We start from the raw sequence: 18,805 nt of genomic DNA on the forward strand, positions 1-18,805 counted from the left end.
TTGATCATTTTCTTTTCCTTTTTGGGGGGGGCATTGAGATAGGGTCTTGCTATACAGTGCTGGCTGGCCTTGGACTCAGAGGGATTCCCCTGTCTCAGCCTCCCAAATGCTGAGATTAGAGGTATGTACCACCACACTCAGCAATGACTTTCTTTCACCTTGGAAAATAACAGAGTAAATCTATCATTATGGCTGTTTTAACATACAGAGAAAAGTTAAAATTTATTCATATCCAATTGAAGTTAAGTAAGAACTTGACTAATGCTTTAAATGTAATAAATGATAATGTTAAAAATTAGTCTATGTAGAAAGGAAAGGATTCCACCCATTTACCTTAACACTCAAATCAATGACACAAATTAATATACTGAATAATACTGAATAATACATGATGCTAAGACCTACAAATGCGTATTTACTCATGAGGAAAGCAGTAAAAGGATTGTGCAGCAATCCTTTTACCAAGGCCACAACAATCAGGTATGAAAACCTGATTCCATCTACAGGCTACGTAGCAATCTTCAAAAGACCTGGAGGGACAGCTCACTGTGGGGTGGCGCATGCCTCTGAACCCAGCACTGAAGTCTGAGACAGGTGGAATGTGACAAGTTCTAGGCCTGTCTGGGCTGCAGAGTGAGTTTGAGGCCAGCCTAAACAACATAGCAGGACCGTTTCAGAGGGGAAAGAAAGGGAAGAAAGACGACTGCAGCCAAGAGGAATCCTCTGTATCTGACAGTAACTAACAGAACCAATGGCCTGACAAGCACGAGGTCATGAGTTCGATCCCTTGTACCAAGAACAAAACAAACACACAAACAAAAAACCAACAAAACCTTTCTCCTGGGAAAATGGAATATAAATGGAGCAAAGAATGAACATATGTAACTAGTGGCTACTACACTGGACAATGCAGCACGGGAACCTTCCCATCATGGTAGAAAGACCAACAGTGGCAGAGTCAGAGGCATGATCACTCTTGGGTCAGCACATGTGCAGGGAGCATTCCAATTCCAAGGCTTATCTCTGGAGCTCTTTAGTTCTTACTTCTGTTTGTTCACTGGAGTAACCTGAACATGTTTCTGTTCCCTGAAATCTATAAAAGCCTAACAAAAAACAAAACATCACCTGATCACTGCCAATTTTAGATCTGGGCCAGGGCACATCTAGGAGGGCCTGTAATGCATGTAAACAAGCAGTAATGCTTTCCATGGTTGCATCTGCACGTAATGAACACAGAAACTCCACACTGACGCCTGTGGAAAGCAAAAAGAAGAGGTGTCTTTGAGATTCTTAGTTTATGAAGTTATTTTTATACTTTTATTTTTGTAAGTTATATAAATAAGCTTAGCAAAAAGGCAGTATGAGTAAATCACAATGAATTTAAGACTGCAAACAGTGATGAGGCAAAAGTCTTTTTTTTGTTTGTTTGCTTTTTTGAGACAGGGTCTCGCTATGTAGTTTGGGCTGGCCTTGAGCTCACTTTGTAGTCCAGGTTGGTCTTGAACTCAGAAGGATCCTCCTGCCTCAGCCACCGGAGTGCTGGGTTTACAGGCATGAGTCACCATATCCAGCTCCAATCTCTTCAATTAGCAATAATTGTGCTTCACATAAATCTCACTGGCTCTGATACCATCACTATGAACAGCTTATAAAACAAATCTCTTAAACTTGTTTTTATCACGCACACACAAACAATAATCACAAGTAGGCCTGTGTACCATTTACGTACTTGCTATCAAGTTTAAAGATGCAAAAAATTACAACAAAACTGTACCAAAGAATTTTGTACTGTTTAACAACTGACTAAAATTTGAGTAATTACCATGTGGTGGCACCACATAAATCATTTTACTAAATTCTCATAATACCTGTTGAAGTAGGCACTATTTTTACTTTTATCACCTGATATTTATCACCTGATTGAGCTGGAAGTAAAAGCCAGCCCTTGTACACAATATTGAAAGTGCTTGACCACTGAGTGGCGCCTGCAGTCCTTTGAAGTTAAAGAAAAACTTTTCGATGCCAGAGTCTCACGTGTTAAATACATGCTTTAACACTGAAATACACCTCCAGGCCCTGGAAACACACTGTTAATAGATTCAAGGATATAGGAATCTGTGGCATGTCTGGCCTGGCAACAATGATTAACTGAAATACTCTGAGTCATGAGTCTTACTGAATTCAATTGTTTACCTTTATGATCCTCATATTTCATTTCCTCAGTAAGTTCTTTATGGGTAATAAACTTACAGGCTGTTTCCTTAGAAGCAAACAAGTAAAATTTTATTTCATTTACTTTACACCTTACTATGAAAATGTACTTTTGCCTCGGTGTGGTGGCATACACCTATAATTTTAGTATTCAGGAGGCTGAGGCAGGACTACCACAAGTACAAGCCAGCCTTGGCTACATAAGTTCACAGCTTGTCTGGACTACATAGTGACAGTGTTACAAAATAAAAATTGTTTTTAAAAATGTAGTTTTGGTAGAGCTCTTGCATGTATGAGGCCTGGGCCTAAGACCACCACCAAAAATGAAGAAGAAAAAAAGTTATGATAAAGCTAGAAAATGGATTAGACTTTAAAAATCCAAAACATTCCTAACTTCAACCTTTAATATTTGTTTGCAATTCCATTCCATTGAATTACTTTTTCTTTTCTTTCTTTTTCCTGTATGGGGCTTTAACTCAGGACCTTTTTGGTAAACTACATTACTAGCCATTTTTATATATATTTTATTTTGAGACAGGGTCTCACTAAGTTTTCAGTTTGCTTAGGCTGTGCTTGAACCTAGAATCCCCCTTCTTCAGCCTAGGATTGTTAAGTGTTTGCCACCTTGAACACACTTTTTTTTGGTTGGGTTTTGTTTTTTGGGACAGGGTTTTGCTACATAGTTTGGGCTGATCTTTAACTCATTATACAGCCTCAGCTGGCCTGGAATTCAGGGTAATCCTCCTGCCTCAGCCTTCTGAGTGCCGGGATTATTTTCAGCTTGAACATACTTTTTTAAAACTGTGATTGTTTAGAATAGGAGAGAGAATTCTCCAATATAATGCTATTATTTTGGAGTATGTATTAAGAAATTCAGAATATTTGTAGATATCACTTAGATCTTTTTGAAAATCATGTGGCCTCTTCTGCAATTCTTGTAATTTATTCAAATTGACACTGAAGTCAACCTTTTTTTGTTTTTGCTTTGTTTTTTTGAGACAGGACCTCTCTATGTACTCCAGGTTGCCCTTGAATGTACTATGTAACCCTGGCTGGTCTCCAATTCATGGCCATCCTCCTGCCTCGGCCTCCCAAGTGCTGGGATTATAGGCATGTACCACCACATCTGGCAGACTGTCGTCAATTTACAGTAGGATTCTAGACATAATACAATAAAATTTTTAAGTTTACAAAATATATATACAAATTTACCTAGGTTATATCAAGGCTATCATCAACACTCAGTGACCCAGGAAAAGAGACATAACTCAAGAACAACCTCTCTAGCACTTTTACTGACCTAAAATCAGATGGAATCTATCTGTGTAGATTTCTTCAGGGGACTTGACTGCAGCCCCAGATGATGAACCCTGACACATGGAAGTTGGTGTCACAGGCCTCGAGAGATTAGACGCTCCTTCATCTGGGTCAGCAACAGCAAAGCCTGTGTTTGTAAGCCACAGCGCAGTAGCATGGAGGATAAGGGCCCAGGAGTTGTAATAATGAAGTTTTGCATTTTCACTAGTTTCTGCTGTATAGAAAGTGCCACCTAAAAAGGGGAAAAACAATTAGTAAAGTTTCAGGAGGAAAAAAGATTTCTTCCAATACAGGAGGCATGGTGAAGCATGCCTGTACAAGAGGATCCCAGGGAGTTGGGCCAACCTGGGCTGCACAGTGAGTTCAAGGACAGACTGAACTGCACAGCAGCAGCCTGTCTCAAAACACAAACAAATCCCTCAAAAAACAAAACAAAACAAAACAAAAGAAAAAACTGAAGCTTATAGGTCTTTACAATCTTATGCAAAAATGCAAAATAATTACATTATTTCTGAAAACACAAAAGGGCAAGTTACAGATTGTGAGTAAATATATGAAAGATAACACAAAAGATCAGTATCTAAAAGATTACTAGTCAATTAAAAAAAAGAAACACCAAATAGAAAATGATTATGATCATGAGGATGATTATGATTATGAAATTTATGGATGAATTTAAATAGCTCATAAACCTATGAAAAGATCTGTAAAAATTATTAAATGTGATAATATATCAAGTTAAAAAGGACTGAATAAACAGAAATATGTTGTTGGTATGCCCACAGAATAGCTGTCAAACACTTTAGAAAGCAATTTGACAATATTTTGAGAGGTATAATCAAGCATCTCTTCAGACCTCAAGCATCAATTTCTGAGTGTCGACCCTAAAATAATTCCTGGATATTCACCTTGAATGAATAAAATCAAAATTGTTCTGGGGAAAATGGTTTAGTTAAGTATTACCTTAGTGCTAATTGAGAAGTTCTAGAAGATTACAAACAATTACTGTAGGAATTACATGCCTTTTTACTTCCTTACCTTCAATAGGAAGTTGTGAGGCAAATTCTGAAGGCAAAGATAAGAGAGCGTAATCCTGTAGAGCAGCAAGCCAGAGCCTGCTTAGTGTGCCAAGGTCAGTGCAGACTAAGTCAAGCAGTCCATCTGGTATGTGGGACTCATTTTTAATACTGTCTTCTAAACAGGTGGCCGGCTTCAGACTTTGTTTGTGATTTTTATGTCTTTGTATAGCAATTATGTAGACCTGTAAAAAGTTAATTAATTTTGGGATGTCAGGGATCAAACCCACGGCCTCACAAATGCCAGTGCTCTACCACTGAGTTACACCACCTGCCTCTTGAAGGCTAATTTATAAATAGGGAAATCCAGTATTTGATGAAAAGATGCCATATTTTTACATTTTCCTGAAGAGGCAGAGTTAACTTTGAGCATATTGAACTTGAAATGCATTGTGGAATCAAGAAGGCATACATGTGTGTAACCACACACACACAACTAGGAGAAAAAGATCCAAAAACATAATCTTCAGTGACATTCACCAAGCTTAACAAACACATGGTAAACATATTATCATTTTGTACTTTAACAACCATGACAACTACAAATAATTACAAATAGTGCTATTTCTCACAAAATAATCCATAATCCATCTCAACATATGACTATAGGCACCAATCTCTCAACTGAAAAAAGCTAAAATAATGAAAAATTTTTATTATAACCTACAATTAAGTCATTACAAAAATTTGCATAATAGGTTTAACACAGACTATAGAATGTTAAACTTTTCAGCATAGTGTATAATATGCATTATCACTTTATTTACAACTCTAAACTCCAAAAAACCCTGAAAAAAGTAAGACCATGATAAACTAATATATTGGCAAAACTGGCTAAACTTTGAATACTCAAATGTTTTACCATAGATATACTGTTTGATTATAGTCTATGGTATTGCTTCAGATTTCCTAGCATACATACAATTATGAATTAGAAAACTTTTCTCAAGTCATCTAAATTCTAAATTCCCAATGCACAGCTGGACATGGTGGCTCATGCCTGTAATCCTAGTACTTTCAGGACTGAGGCAGAAGGATCACCATGAGTTTGAGGCTAAACTCAAGGTGTGCTAGTGATTTAACTAGCATCCTGGAGTACAAGTGAGATCCTGTCTCAATACCAAAATAAGAAAAACAGCAAATAAGTTACAAATGTATCTGGCTCCCAGGATTGCAGATAAGGACTTATGGACCTCAACTACACAGAATATGCTGATCAATAATGATCGCTACTGAAGAAAGACTAAGAAGAGGTAATGGGCTTGATGAAGAGCAGAGATTTATACTGTTTTAAAGTAATACTATCTGGGCAAAGAATTATTTATAAAGTAGAGAATTTCTCTTTGCTCTAGTAAAACCTATGCTAAAAAGTATAAAGAACTGATTTTTAAAGTTAATTAGATCTAGTTATTAAAACCCAGACAGAACTATTTCCTAACCAAGGTTTGTCAACCTCTAAATAACAAGAAAGTAGACTCTACAACCTGCTGGTTTAAAATAGTTATACTGGGGGCTGGGGATTTAGCTCAGCGGCATAAGTGCCTGCCTTGAAAGCAGGCTGTCATGAGTTCGATCCCTGGTACTGATTAAAAACGAAAAAGACAAAAAAAAAAAAATAGTTATACTGAATGAAGCAAACTCTTCTGTACACGTTAATTAATTCTATGAGCTTCAGCCTACAATTATATATAGTACTTTGATTAAAATGATACATGAACTAAGACTGCCCACGGTTGGTAACTTCTGAACCTGGATGATTAGGTAATAGTTGGCTTTAGTATACTGTTCTATCTACTTTTCCATATGTTTAAACATTTCCACAGTACATTAAAAATGATACAATTTTTTTCTTGATAAGGAAATACAATAGATTCTTTAGAATGTTTTGTTTTATTAACATGTAAGTAAATCTCATATTGGAAATTTTTTTGTTTCCCTTAACAATGGATTTACTAGCCAAGAGTGGTACACAACTATAATCCTAGCACTCAGGAGGCTTCGGCAGAGGATCACTTTATGTTTAAAGTCAGCCTACATACTGAATTTAAGTGTAGCCTGAACTGCTTAAGGAGACACTGTCTCCAGGGTGCCAAACTCAGAGAGCCGAGTACAAGCTGGCAGAGTCAAGTGCAAGCTGACAAGAAGGTGCATGGATTATTATGGGCTCAAAAATCTGGTTCCAGCCTCCCAGCGAGGAACCAGCCTGAACTTCGGTAGAACTAAAGGTGCAGGCTTACTGAGACTGTGCACTACTCTGCTGAAAAGCTATGGCTGGTTTGCTATGATCAATCCACTGAGATCTAGACTCTGCCTGCCCGCACTGTTTAACATTGACAGCAGGCATGCTTTGAAGTTGACATTTTTCTTAGTTTTTAATTTTTTTTGTTTTTTCTTGACTGTTTATTCTTATTTTTATATGAATGTGAACATGGTTTTTAGATTTTTGTTGTTTTGTTCTTGTTTTTATTTCTTCCTGTCTTCTGTACCAGTTTCTCAAAGTCTGCATGATCCTCCTGTTTCCTCCAACCTTGCTTCTAATCTCTTCTTCTATTTCTCTATTTTTTTCCCCTTAGCCTCTTTAAAATTTTCTCCCCTAAGGGTAGAATCACTATGTTGAGGGCTTATTTATTGTCTACAATTTTGTGGTTTGTTGTATGTGATTCTGTTGTATGACCACAAATCTAGTTCATATGGTTAAAGGTGACAAATTAATAGTTACCACAGTTGTCATTTTCTAGGCTGTTTGATGCTATTATTATTGCTGACTGTAGTCTAGCCAAGATGATATACTGTTGTAATCAGTTGTTCTTCCTGGTAAGCCAAGACTGAGACTACCTAAGGGTCATACACAGTACTGTATATTAGTGCTAAACAACCAGGGGATAGGCCAATAGGCAGCATCTTCTCATCCCAATACATTGAAGAGATAGGCTCTTGCAACAGACTCAAAACCCAAAAGCTAGCTACACTTGGAAAATACATCTAAGTAGTCATTTCCTAATGGTTCTAAATACTAGCAATGTAGTTATCTGCCAAAAGCAATTTATAAGCACCAACCTAGAAATCAAGACTTAAAAAAAAAAAGGGTGGAGATCCTGTCTCTAAAAGTACAAACAAACAAAATGACTGTCTAAATAGCATTTCAGTTTATGAGCTGAAGTATTTATTAACAACTTGCTAAATTCCAGTTTTACATTAAAAAGTACCAACCTCTGCCCAGGCTTTTAGCACTGCTAAAATCTCCATGGTAGAAGCACTTTCATTGTATAAATGACTTAGACCTTCTTTTCCAGCTTGTATTTTTGTTAATGATGAAACAAGCAAATGATGAACTCTTCGTAGATCATTAATATCACTTACAACTCCACTTGCAATCCATGCACTGCAAACCTGTTTTTAAAAAAAAAAAAAAATCAAAAGTTATATTTATAAAGTATAAATATTTCCCAATGCAAAACTCACCTATCTCTCACCAAAGCTATCTTGCTAGTAAGTAATACAATGGAATGCAGCTGGTGATGATAGCCAAAGGCATATTTTCTAAAGCAACATCATCAAAGGTAGAAGTGAGGAAACAAGTGTTATTTAGTATGTAAATGGAAGTTTCAGATGTTATTAATAAGGAGATATAACCATGAAATCATAAATGTTTCAGTTGCCATTTTAATTAGATCACTAATCTTGATTTTTTTCATCTTTTTTTGTTCTTAGGATTGCTATTTTATTGTTGCACTTTCTGTTACGCTGGATGTACACATCAGGTGTTAAAAGGTACAATACATTCTACAACTGAGCACTATTTTCTGTAATTGAACAGGCAAAGAAATTACACTGAATAGCACTTGGCAGTATTTTTTGGAAAAAGAAGTAACTAAAATAGTTTTAAGTTCATTAATACTATTAAATCACACCTAATATTTAATACTACATGAGTCAGTACAGCTATACAATTATACAAAATATGTTAACAACAAAGAATATAACCAAAATTAAGATAGCAAACAAAACCTATGTAACTTTTCCTACGGGAAAATATCTTAAGTATGCATGTTATCTGCCCATTCTTTTATTTTTATTTTGGAACTGGCGATTGAACTCATGACCTCACACTTGCCAGGCAGGCACTGTGCTACTGAGCTACAACCCAGGCCCTCTGATCATTCTTTTCAAGAAAATCTACCACAAGCAAAGTTTTCAACCTCCAGGAAAATCACACTTTGCATTACTAAGCATATCCCCCAAACGTGAATAATATGCACATTTGGAAATACAAAATTTAAAAAATTATAAGCAACAGGTGAGTTTCATATTTATAAGAATGTGAAAAGAAGTCCCATTTTTAGTACTGTCATATAAAGAAGGGGCATACATAGGGGCTGTTTCTGGTATGGATTCACATCGGTGGGCACAAATTCAAGTCCAATGAAAAGCATATCCCGCAGCCTTTGAACATTCACCGAAAGGGCTTCTCTCCAGTATGAACCACCTGGTGTCTGTCACTTTAGCTTTGTGCTCTCAACCGTGTCACATTCTGCAGACATGGAGTCTGAGGCAGTGAGTGTGCATAAGTTTTCCTGTAGCAGAGCTATCCCTGACATCTTTGTGCAGCTTTTTTGAGCATGAGCTACAGTTTTTTGTGCATCAGCTTTAATTTCTCTTGGCTTCATTCTAGCAAATTCAGCCAGTTGTTTAGAATCTAGGAGGTCAATGCCAGACATTTCTCCAAGTATACCTGTTCTGAAAAGTTAGGAGGTGAGTTCTCTCTAATGATCTGTTCTTCAATCACTGTCTCATGGTTAGCATCTTTTTTCTCATCTGTTGACCATATGGCAACCGAGAACTTGCCCTCCAGAGTCTTGATCTGTACCTACTTCTTGCCACCCTTGTTATTGCAGCCTACGGGCACAGCTACTGGGATGAGGATCTGGTCCTTGAAACTGTTCCCCTTCCCTTGGGTCTGCACGAGGATCACCTGGTGGTGGTGCACCCGCTTGGCTTGTTGGTGACCAGTGGCTGCAGCATGATCATGGGCAGCTGGCAATGGTGGAGGCGGCCAGTGTGCCTGTGGTTGGCCTTCCACGGTCGCTGTCCTTTTCCTCCTTGCCCACCACCACGGTCTTGTCTCCACCAAGACGATTTCCACCCTAATCTCATGTAGCTCTATGATTTCGGCCAGCATCTCCAAGCCATCTGTCCTTATTTCTTTTAAAACTAAACACTAAGTGGCCAGTATAATTCAGTTAAAAGATAAAAGTGCTAGCTAAGTGATGTGGCACATGGCTGTAATCCCAGCACTCAGGAGGCTGAAGCAGGAGGATTGGTGTGAGTTCTAAGCCAGCCTGGACTACCTTATTAGGTAGCCCAGGCTGGATTCGAGCACTCTGTGATTCTCTTGTTTCAGCGTCTTGAGTGCTGGGGTTACACACAGGCTGTGTCCCACACACCACCCCTCCCTTTTATTGAGATGTTCTTGTTACATAGTTCAGGCTGGCACTGAACTCACTACGTAACTCAAGAATGGCCCTAAACTTGCAATGATCCTCCTTCCAAGTGCTGGGATTACAATTATGTGCTACCAAACCTAGTAAAGTATTTAACATTTAAAATTCTAATGAAAATTTATGTAAACAAATTTTTTCATGGTGTTGGTGATCAAAGCAGGGTTTCATACATACAAAGGCAAGTGCTCTGCCACTGAGCTATATCCTTAGTCTCTGAAGATGATTTTGATTGCACACAGTATCTTTTTAATTTAAAAAAACAAAAGGACATTTATCTTCTGCACTACAAAAAGTATACTCAATTATCAGGGGCCATGTTTTTCCCAGATGCCGTGAAAGTTCTCTTTTTCTATTATTTTTTTCTTTTTTGAAGACAGGGTCTTATTATGTAGTTCAGGCTGGCCTCTGACTCACACAGATCCTCTTGCTTCAGTTTCCCAAGAGCTGGGATTACAGACATGCAACATGCCTGGCTCTATTTCTTTTTTCTAGAGGAAATTTATTTTCCTTTTTACGTGCACAGGTAGTTCCTAACTTATGATGGTTCAACAGTGATTTTTCAACTTTCTGATGGTGTGAAAGTGACACATATTATCAGAAACTACTTTTGAGGGCCAACGATGTAGCTCAGTGGCACAGTGCCTGCCTGTCAAGCGTGAGGTCCTAAGTTCAATTACTGATACCTGTTCCCAATAAAAGACACTGTACCTTGAATTTTGATCTTTTCCTGGGCTAGCTCTATGGAGTACAACACTCTTATTATTCTTAGCAGTGGCAGTGAGCCACAGTTCCTAGCTACGTTTTCAAGAGGGTAAATAACTGACGGTCTATAATATACTGGGCTGCCAAAGCTATGATGTTCAGTAGGTTAGATATATTACATGAATTTTGTATTTGTGACATTTCAACTTATTAGGGAGACTGAGGCCCAAGAATCACCTTGAGTTCAAGGCCAGTTGGGATTATACACAGAATCCAAGGCCAACCTGAACTACATAGCTGGACCCTGTCTTAAAAAACAAACAAACAAAATTATAGAAAGTGATGATGTTAAGAGACTCAGTATGATTTTCTGAACGATGAAGGTAGACACAAGTATTTCCTAAGCATAATTAATAAAATACAGTACTAACGATGTAGTTCTAAGGTAAAGCCCTTGGGTTTAAAGTCTAGCATACATACACAAACACAATGAAAGGATTAAAATTTATCTTTCCACTGTTTTTAGTTTTTAGGTTTTATTTTCACTATGTTTGCATTACATAATGATTACATTTATTATGGGTCCACTATATTTATAATTAACTTATTCATACCAGTCTTTATTTTAATTATGTCAGATCACCTAGAGCTGGATATGAAGTATTTAACAATCCACTCCAAGAAAAGCATATGAATTATATGGCACTTAAATATATAAAAAATGCTCAACCTCACTTGAAATACTAATCTAGGTTTTCCAGAATATTACTTTCAATCTTGATCTCCCAAACAAAAAACTAAAAATTGACAATTCACAAAGTTGCTGAGATGACAGGAAAATGGGTTCTTTAATACACTGCTAGTAGAAGTTTAAAGTAGTAAATTCCTATAATATACTCTTTCCCATCAGTTCTAGGGAGTTATCTCACAGGTATTTCCTATGTCCAGTGAAAGGACCCAGGCAGATCACCTACAGAAGCATTATTTGTAATAGCAAAGACAAAAACCCCCCTGCATGTCCATCAATACAGTTCATACAATTCATGAACTCTACGAAACTATTTAAATTATGACACATCCATGTATTAGATTATCATGCAGGTGTCAAAAGAAGAAATTCTCCTTATTTAAAAAGGAACTGGCAAGCACAAGTTCGATTCCTGGTACGTACACATACACACAGACACACAGACACACAGACACGCAGACACACAGACACACACACAGAAAACAACCAAAAAAACCAAACAAATAGGAAAAGGGTAAGCTGAGATTGACAGTAAGACAACTACAAAGAGGAACCTTAGTATCAAATACTATCTGAATTGTTTCTCAAGATCATTTCTTTCTTTTTTTGTTGGCTTCGTGAGACAAGATCTTGCTATATAGTTCAGGCTGGCCTTGAACTCACTACGTAGCACAGGCTGGTTTTGAAATTTTAGCAATCCTCCTGCCTCAGCCTCCTGAGTGCTGTGATTATAGGTGTGTGCCACCACACCCAGCTCAAAATCATTTCTTAAGCTTTACTGTTTTTTTACATGGGGGGGGGGGTACCAGGGATTGAACTCATGACCTTGTGCTTGCCAGGGAGGCACTTATGCTGCTGAACTAAATCCCTGGCCCCTAAGCTTTATCTTTTTAATGACTTACCTGACATGCTTTGGCAGTGACATCAGGTGGCGTCTCTGAAGTGAAGGCTGGTCTAAGTGCCGCTCCTACCTGGCAAATTATGACATAACAAACATCAGTAGAGTACAAGTTGATCTCTCTTTTTACTGTTACTTTTTTATTATTTATAATAGTTATTGTAACATGTTATTTTTGCCTGCCCCGCATATCTTCCCTTATTTTTAGATAATGGCATCCTCTGGGATGGAATCCTTTAGGGAGGTTTCCTCAGCTCGTAGCTCATGTGGCTGCTCTGGAGCTGACAGCATTGTCCCATACGGGGATACCGAATGCTCTCTCAAGACTTCTGCTGTGAGTACTGGAAAAAAACACTGTCTTGTTATAAGGACCCGAGTACTGAGTGAGGCATCTTATTATCATTCAGATAGAGTCACCATCTTGTTATCATTTGGAGAGTCAACCTCAGAAAAAATGCAGTGTAGACCAAAGCAAGCCAACTAAGTAAGAGATTCTGACAATTTTCTTTGTGCCGCCTAGTGAGCTGTAATTGTACTTTTAACACATGCAACTGGAAGAGGCCTAAAAATGTAAGTGTCCCCCTTAATTCAGTTCAGTTATATTTTATTTTAACACTATACTATACTTGTATGCATCATCGACCCCTTCTTTTTGCCGTCTCCCTAAATACTTGGCATTCCCTGCTGGGAAGAAGTGATGAAGACTGCTAACAAACTGCTGGGTTTCCCTAACTGCTAGGGATCAGAAGCTACATCTGGACCATAACGAGACAGATCTTTGGATCAATGGTGCTAGAGGACTGTAAGACAGGTAATGATTTTGCAATCTTCTTTACTCTTCCTGGATTATTCAACACATCAAATACCTCAGTTTAAAACACTATAAAAGCAATAGCAGAAACCTGAGTTCTTCTTAAGTCTAGGAAAAACAGTAAAGGATGTTATATATAATATTCTATTCTGGAAATAAGATAAAACATGAGTATCTTTTTTTTTTTTTTTTTTTGTCTTTTTCCTTTTTATCGGTAAGGGGGATCAAACTCACGACTACTTGCTTGCAAGGCAGGTGCTTATGCTCCTGAGCTAAATCCCCAGCCCCAAAACATGAGTATCTTTAATAGAATCAGTGTTATGTTGTTTAATGGAACGTTTTATAGATTTTATTGCTAAAGTCTTCTATTCCCTCAACTTAGCAGAAAGCTTTAATTATGAAAATTAAACCTTATGGTAATAAATGATCTCTTTTATGTACCATTTTGCTTTTACTTAGAGCTTTATAAAATATTAGATTTCCTTCACAATATATAATTTTCTATATACTGTGAAGCAAGTGGTATGTTAGAACACATTATGAATTAAGAGATGATATGTCAAATAACAATACAGACTTTTTATTGGTGTTATTTGATAACAAAAATTTTTTTTGTGGTGGTGGGGTACTTCAGACAGAGTCTTACCATGTAGTTCAGGCTGGCCTTGAACTCACTTATGTAGCCCAGGATAGCCTCGAACTTATAGCGATCCTCCTGTCTCAGCCTCCCAAGTAATGTGATTACAGACATGTCCTAACACACCCAGTGATAATACAATTTTCTAATAGACAGTGCTTACATTGGCTTGATACTGTTCTAGAATCACATGACCTGGAAACTCTGGTTCTGGAATAGTTGCAAATCGCCGAATAATTACTAATAGTGTTTCAAGGCCAGAAAGACGGAGCTGGTCACTGTGATCTGTGGCAGCCATAAAAGCCATGCGAATTAAGTCAGCAAGATGTAGCACCAAGAAGTCACCTACAAGATTAAAAGTATCTTATTAAGAGAGAGAGATACAAAACTAAAATTTGTGCTTACGTGGTAATTTCTCCTTTCAATTTCATAGCCTAAAGCATTTCGGTAACCCTGCCTGGTTTGACTGTTTTACTTTACACTACATTAAATACACTTTAAAGTTGAATTTAATGAACACTCCAATGTGCACACACACACACACACGCACTCCCCTGGCCTTGCCACCTCAAACTGAGTAATTATATGGAGCTATTCAAAAGCCAAAAGCAGCATCAGCATCCTTTACAAGAGTACTAACAGTCTCTTCAATAAATATTTTTGTTCACGCTCTTTGATGAAAGTTCATTAGTTGATATTAGAATCTTTGGGTGATGACGAGTAAGATAGTAATTTATTCTCTTCTTTTCAGACTGAAGCTAAAAGGACTTAATGATCCTAAAAAATCATGTGGCTCTATGGACTGATTTTCTTATTGTTGCATGTCTTGCCAAACTAAAATTGGTGGGAATATAAAAAAATCTCTAGCAATAGAAATAATGACAATTCTTTTTATTCCTGCAAGTGCAAGACATTCTTTGATAGGGAAATTCTGAGAAAAGATTTTAAGAAAAATCATTTAACAGTGCTTCTATGTTTACGGACACACTCGATCTTTGCTAGGAATGTATCTAAGACTAATTCAAAGAATAGAGTTGTAGTTCATACTGAAGAGCTACGGTATCTTAGTAAGTGCCAGGTACTATTCGATCCTGTATTACCTTATTTTATTTGTGTGATGCTGAGGACTAAATCAAGGACCCTGAGAACACTAGGCAAACACTCTACACAGACCTACATCTCCAGTTCTTGCCTACAATTTTAATTTGGTGCACAGGAATTAGTATCTTTGGCATATTATTTTTATACCCCTCATAATCATACAAGTGCTGATCCCAAGTAAGAGTCTCAGTAAGTGTTAGCTTAAAAAAAAATCATTTAAGGGTTGCAGGTTTAGCTCAGTGTTATAAATGCCTGCCTGGCAAGCGTGAGGTTTTGAGTTCTATCCCCGGGACCAAAAAAAAAAAAAAAAAAAATCATTAAATCAGACACCAAGTTCATACTTGGACCAGTAACAGCAACATTTTGCTGTGTGAGTCTTTTATGTGATAAAAATATTCCAAGGGCATCTAGAAATGTACAATTTTTTTTTTTTTTTTTTTTTTTGGAATCCAGGGATCGAACTCACAACCTCACACTTGCCAGGCAGGTGCTTATACCACTGAGCTAAATCGCAGGCTCCTAGAAATGTACATTGTGATCTGGAAAATATGTCCTTATATGAATTTTAAAAATTAGAAATCAAACCATAAGTACACACATACATAGGGAAAAAATAAAACTGAACAAGAATTCAAAATGCTCTTACATTCAGGAACTTGTACACCAAGATATGTTCAAATGTTTCTAGGTAGTATCATGCCACAACCAAAAAAATCTAACAGCAAAAACTGGTAAAAGTTACAATACAGAACATAATTTTGGGAACTAGTTAATATACAAACCATTTTCCAAGAAGATTATTTTGTATAAACTTTACTCATTTCATGTACTCATTATGCAAAAGTGAATACAAATTTAAACAATCATTATAAATGTGTTTAAACATTTTAAAATGTACTAACATATGGCTTACATAAAGACTGTAGTCAAATTTCATAACTTATGGAAAGAATAAAAATAACCTTTTAATTTTATTACTATTTTTGCAGTACTAGGGACTGAACAAGGGCATTATATGCTGGACAAGTGCTATGTATCTCTAGCCTTAGTTTTATTTTTTGAGTTAATATTAAAGCCTAAGCAGACAGCACTATTATTTATGTCATTTGGGCTTCTCATTAATATGTCACTTACTTCTTGAATCCTTTCTTTTCATTTCTTGTGCTAATGCGATGTCAAAATGCGCACTATTTGCATTCTCACACTGGTTAATTATCCTACAGACACATTCCGTAGCAAAGACTCTAGTTCCCCATCGAGGATTAGTAAAAGGATGAGATTTTTCATTACTTCTGGTGGTCAAGACTGAGGAATCGTCACCTTTATCTCCTTCTTCCTCTTGCATTGTATCCACACAAGATACTGCTGTAAAATCTTTCAGTGAGGAGAACACATGTGATTACAAGTTGTAATGGGAAGATATATTTATAAAGGAAAACAAAATGACTTGAAATGCATCTATAATTACTACTGATCAGTCTTACACCTTTATAATAATGTCAGATAATTGGGTCTAATAATTCTACAGGTAACAATGTTGTTTAGAGGAAGTAAGAGCTACTCCAGGTCAAATGATAGTTATTAAGTTATAACCCAAGTGGAAAACAAAATACAATATTAGATCCTGAAATAATTTTCAATCTGGCATGTAACTCAACTTGTAATGAATTTAATGCTGTAAAACAAACCATCTGGCTTAAACTATCTTGTATGTTGACATATTTTTGTGTATTATAACAGCAAAGATGTCACTAATATAGTTCTGGTAAACTATATGTTATGATAAAGAATTGAATAAAGACTAAAAGGCCTTCTCCTAATAAAGAATGAAGCCAAACTATAGGAGATAACAAATTAATTAATAGCAAAATAGAGCTAACAAGCACAGATAGTATGAATATAACATTTAAATAAGGTAAAATCTCTGTTTACAGACAAAGAAACTTTGCTTTAAAGGAGAAGCTCTTATATCTGAAGTAGGGGTGACAGAACACTGTATATAGACAAAACATGTAGATCCGAGCCTATGGTTGAGAGACCAGGTATAGATCACTAGAAAAGATGAGGAACAATAAAAATCAAGGAGACAGAGAATTTTAAAACTCCAGAAATTTTATGGTAGCTTTTTCCTGCTCTCATGACACAGATGAGCGCCACATTAAATTATAAAGCTTGTATAACTAAATTGGGAGCTAATGAAATACACAGTAGTGGAAAATTTATGGCTTTAAAAGTTATGTAGCCTTAAAATTGAATCTGTGTCTTTGGATATATTACTAAACTCTTCAAGTCTGTAAAGAGAAATATCACTGCCTAGTGTAGGCTAGGTTAAAGGATTAAAACATAAATAGCTCCTGAACACAACTGACGTCTATCTTTTTTCTTCCTCTCATTTCATTTTCCCTTTTACCGTAAGATATATGTTTTAAAGGCTCAAATTACATTTTTATAATTGTATGAGCAAAGACGTTAGGGATACATTACTTTCTAATACTATATTTGAAATTAACATTATAAAATGTGGAGAAATTTAACTTTCTCAAAATGCTACTTCTGGTAAGTTTATTATGGCAATCCCTGTAATATTTATTATGTGTGGAAAAAAATAAAAGGGCTATAATAAATTAAAGCTTACAAATAACAGCTGTTAAATTCATTTGATATAATAGTTATTTAAGACAATCAAAATAGTGAAAAAGCAACCCTCAGTGTTAATACTTTTTTAATATTCAAATTAAGAGAATTCTAACACACCAGAAGAATCTTCATTTGAAAAAAGCAATCGCTGGGAGGCTGGGGATTTAGCTCAGCGGCATAAGTGCCTGCTTGCAAGCAGGCAGTCGTGAGTTTGATCCTTGGTACTGATAAAAAGGAAAAAGACCAAAAAAAAAAAAAAAGCAATCGCTGGATAATTATATTTCAAATAGGTAAGACTGATGAATTGTCAAACTTTTCAATTTGACCATGTTTAATTAAAAAACATTATGTATTACGCTCAAAGTCACAAATATATATTTATGGTAATAAATAATCATATCAAGTCAATATTTTCTTATTAAACAGATACATAATCTAGATATTTATAAATTATTTACTAAAAAACACACAATGTAAATACATTAGGATAGCTCTATCTGGGATTTTTGGTAAATTTTATGAAGAAACATTGACATCAAACTTTTTCATATGACTTTTTTTGGAAGGGTACCAGGAATCAAACTCAGGAACTTGTACTTGCCAGGTAGGCTGTTCCACTAAACTATATCCCTGGCTTTTTGTATTTCTAAAGTCTCCATTACATGAAAATTTTTAGAGGATCTTCAAAATAGGTCTATAATGGTAAACAAATCTGAATATGGTATTTACCTTTATTACTGCAACTGTTAATCTCCAATACTTACCAGCTGATGCAGCAAGTACATCTTTACAAAGCTTTAACCAAAGGGAGAGTTTTTCCACTGCCATAGATGTGAGCATGTAATTTAAAGTGTCTTTGATATCATGGCATAACCTCTGATCTGTCTCTTTGTCTAGTAAGATCAATAATGCCCCTTCAAGGCCCACTTCTCTGATGTTAGTATCTGAAAAGAAGAAAACGGATGATCTAAGTTAATACAGAAAACAATACTGCCACATGAGAAGCATACACATTCAGCAATTATTAAATATTACATATAAATGTATTTTAAAGAAGTACCCTAATCTATGGAGGTCAATTTTAGCTCACAATTGAACTTTGGGATTGTTTTTGGTCATGTATAGCTATTTTTGATTTATCTTAAAGTAGGAAATTCAGAGTGGAG

At 36.2% G+C, this 18,805-nt stretch overlaps 1 protein-coding gene across 6 annotated transcripts in view; it reads right to left on the bottom strand.

Moving 5' to 3' along the window:
• Positions 1-18,805, bottom strand: part of Heatr5a (HEAT repeat containing 5A) — a 120,322-nt gene that overhangs the window by 19,628 nt on the left and 81,889 nt on the right. For all 6 annotated transcript variants that reach the window (XR_010051421.1, XM_063260539.1, XM_063260483.1 and 3 more), the window contains 8 exons: positions 18,404-18,583; positions 16,137-16,376; positions 14,065-14,246; positions 12,458-12,526; positions 7,815-7,994; positions 4,567-4,789; positions 3,512-3,760; positions 1,126-1,253 (listed from right to left, as the gene is read on the bottom strand). Coding sequence is in view for 5 of the 6 variants with exons in the window: in XM_063260539.1 (XP_063116609.1) it covers positions 1,126-1,253; positions 3,512-3,760; positions 4,567-4,789; positions 7,815-7,994; positions 12,458-12,526; positions 14,065-14,246; positions 16,137-16,376; positions 18,404-18,583 (1,451 nt within the window). In the remaining variant the exon portion in view is untranslated. The remainder of the gene's footprint in view (positions 1-1,125; positions 1,254-3,511; positions 3,761-4,566; positions 4,790-7,814; positions 7,995-12,457; positions 12,527-14,064; positions 14,247-16,136; positions 16,377-18,403; positions 18,584-18,805) is intronic.

This window comes from Cavia porcellus, unplaced genomic scaffold (genome assembly GCF_034190915.1).
Source record: "Cavia porcellus strain 051 isolate PalLab524CR breed Dunkin Hartley unplaced genomic scaffold, mCavPor4.1 scaffold_1, whole genome shotgun sequence".
NCBI lineage: Eukaryota > Metazoa > Chordata > Mammalia > Rodentia > Caviidae > Cavia > Cavia porcellus.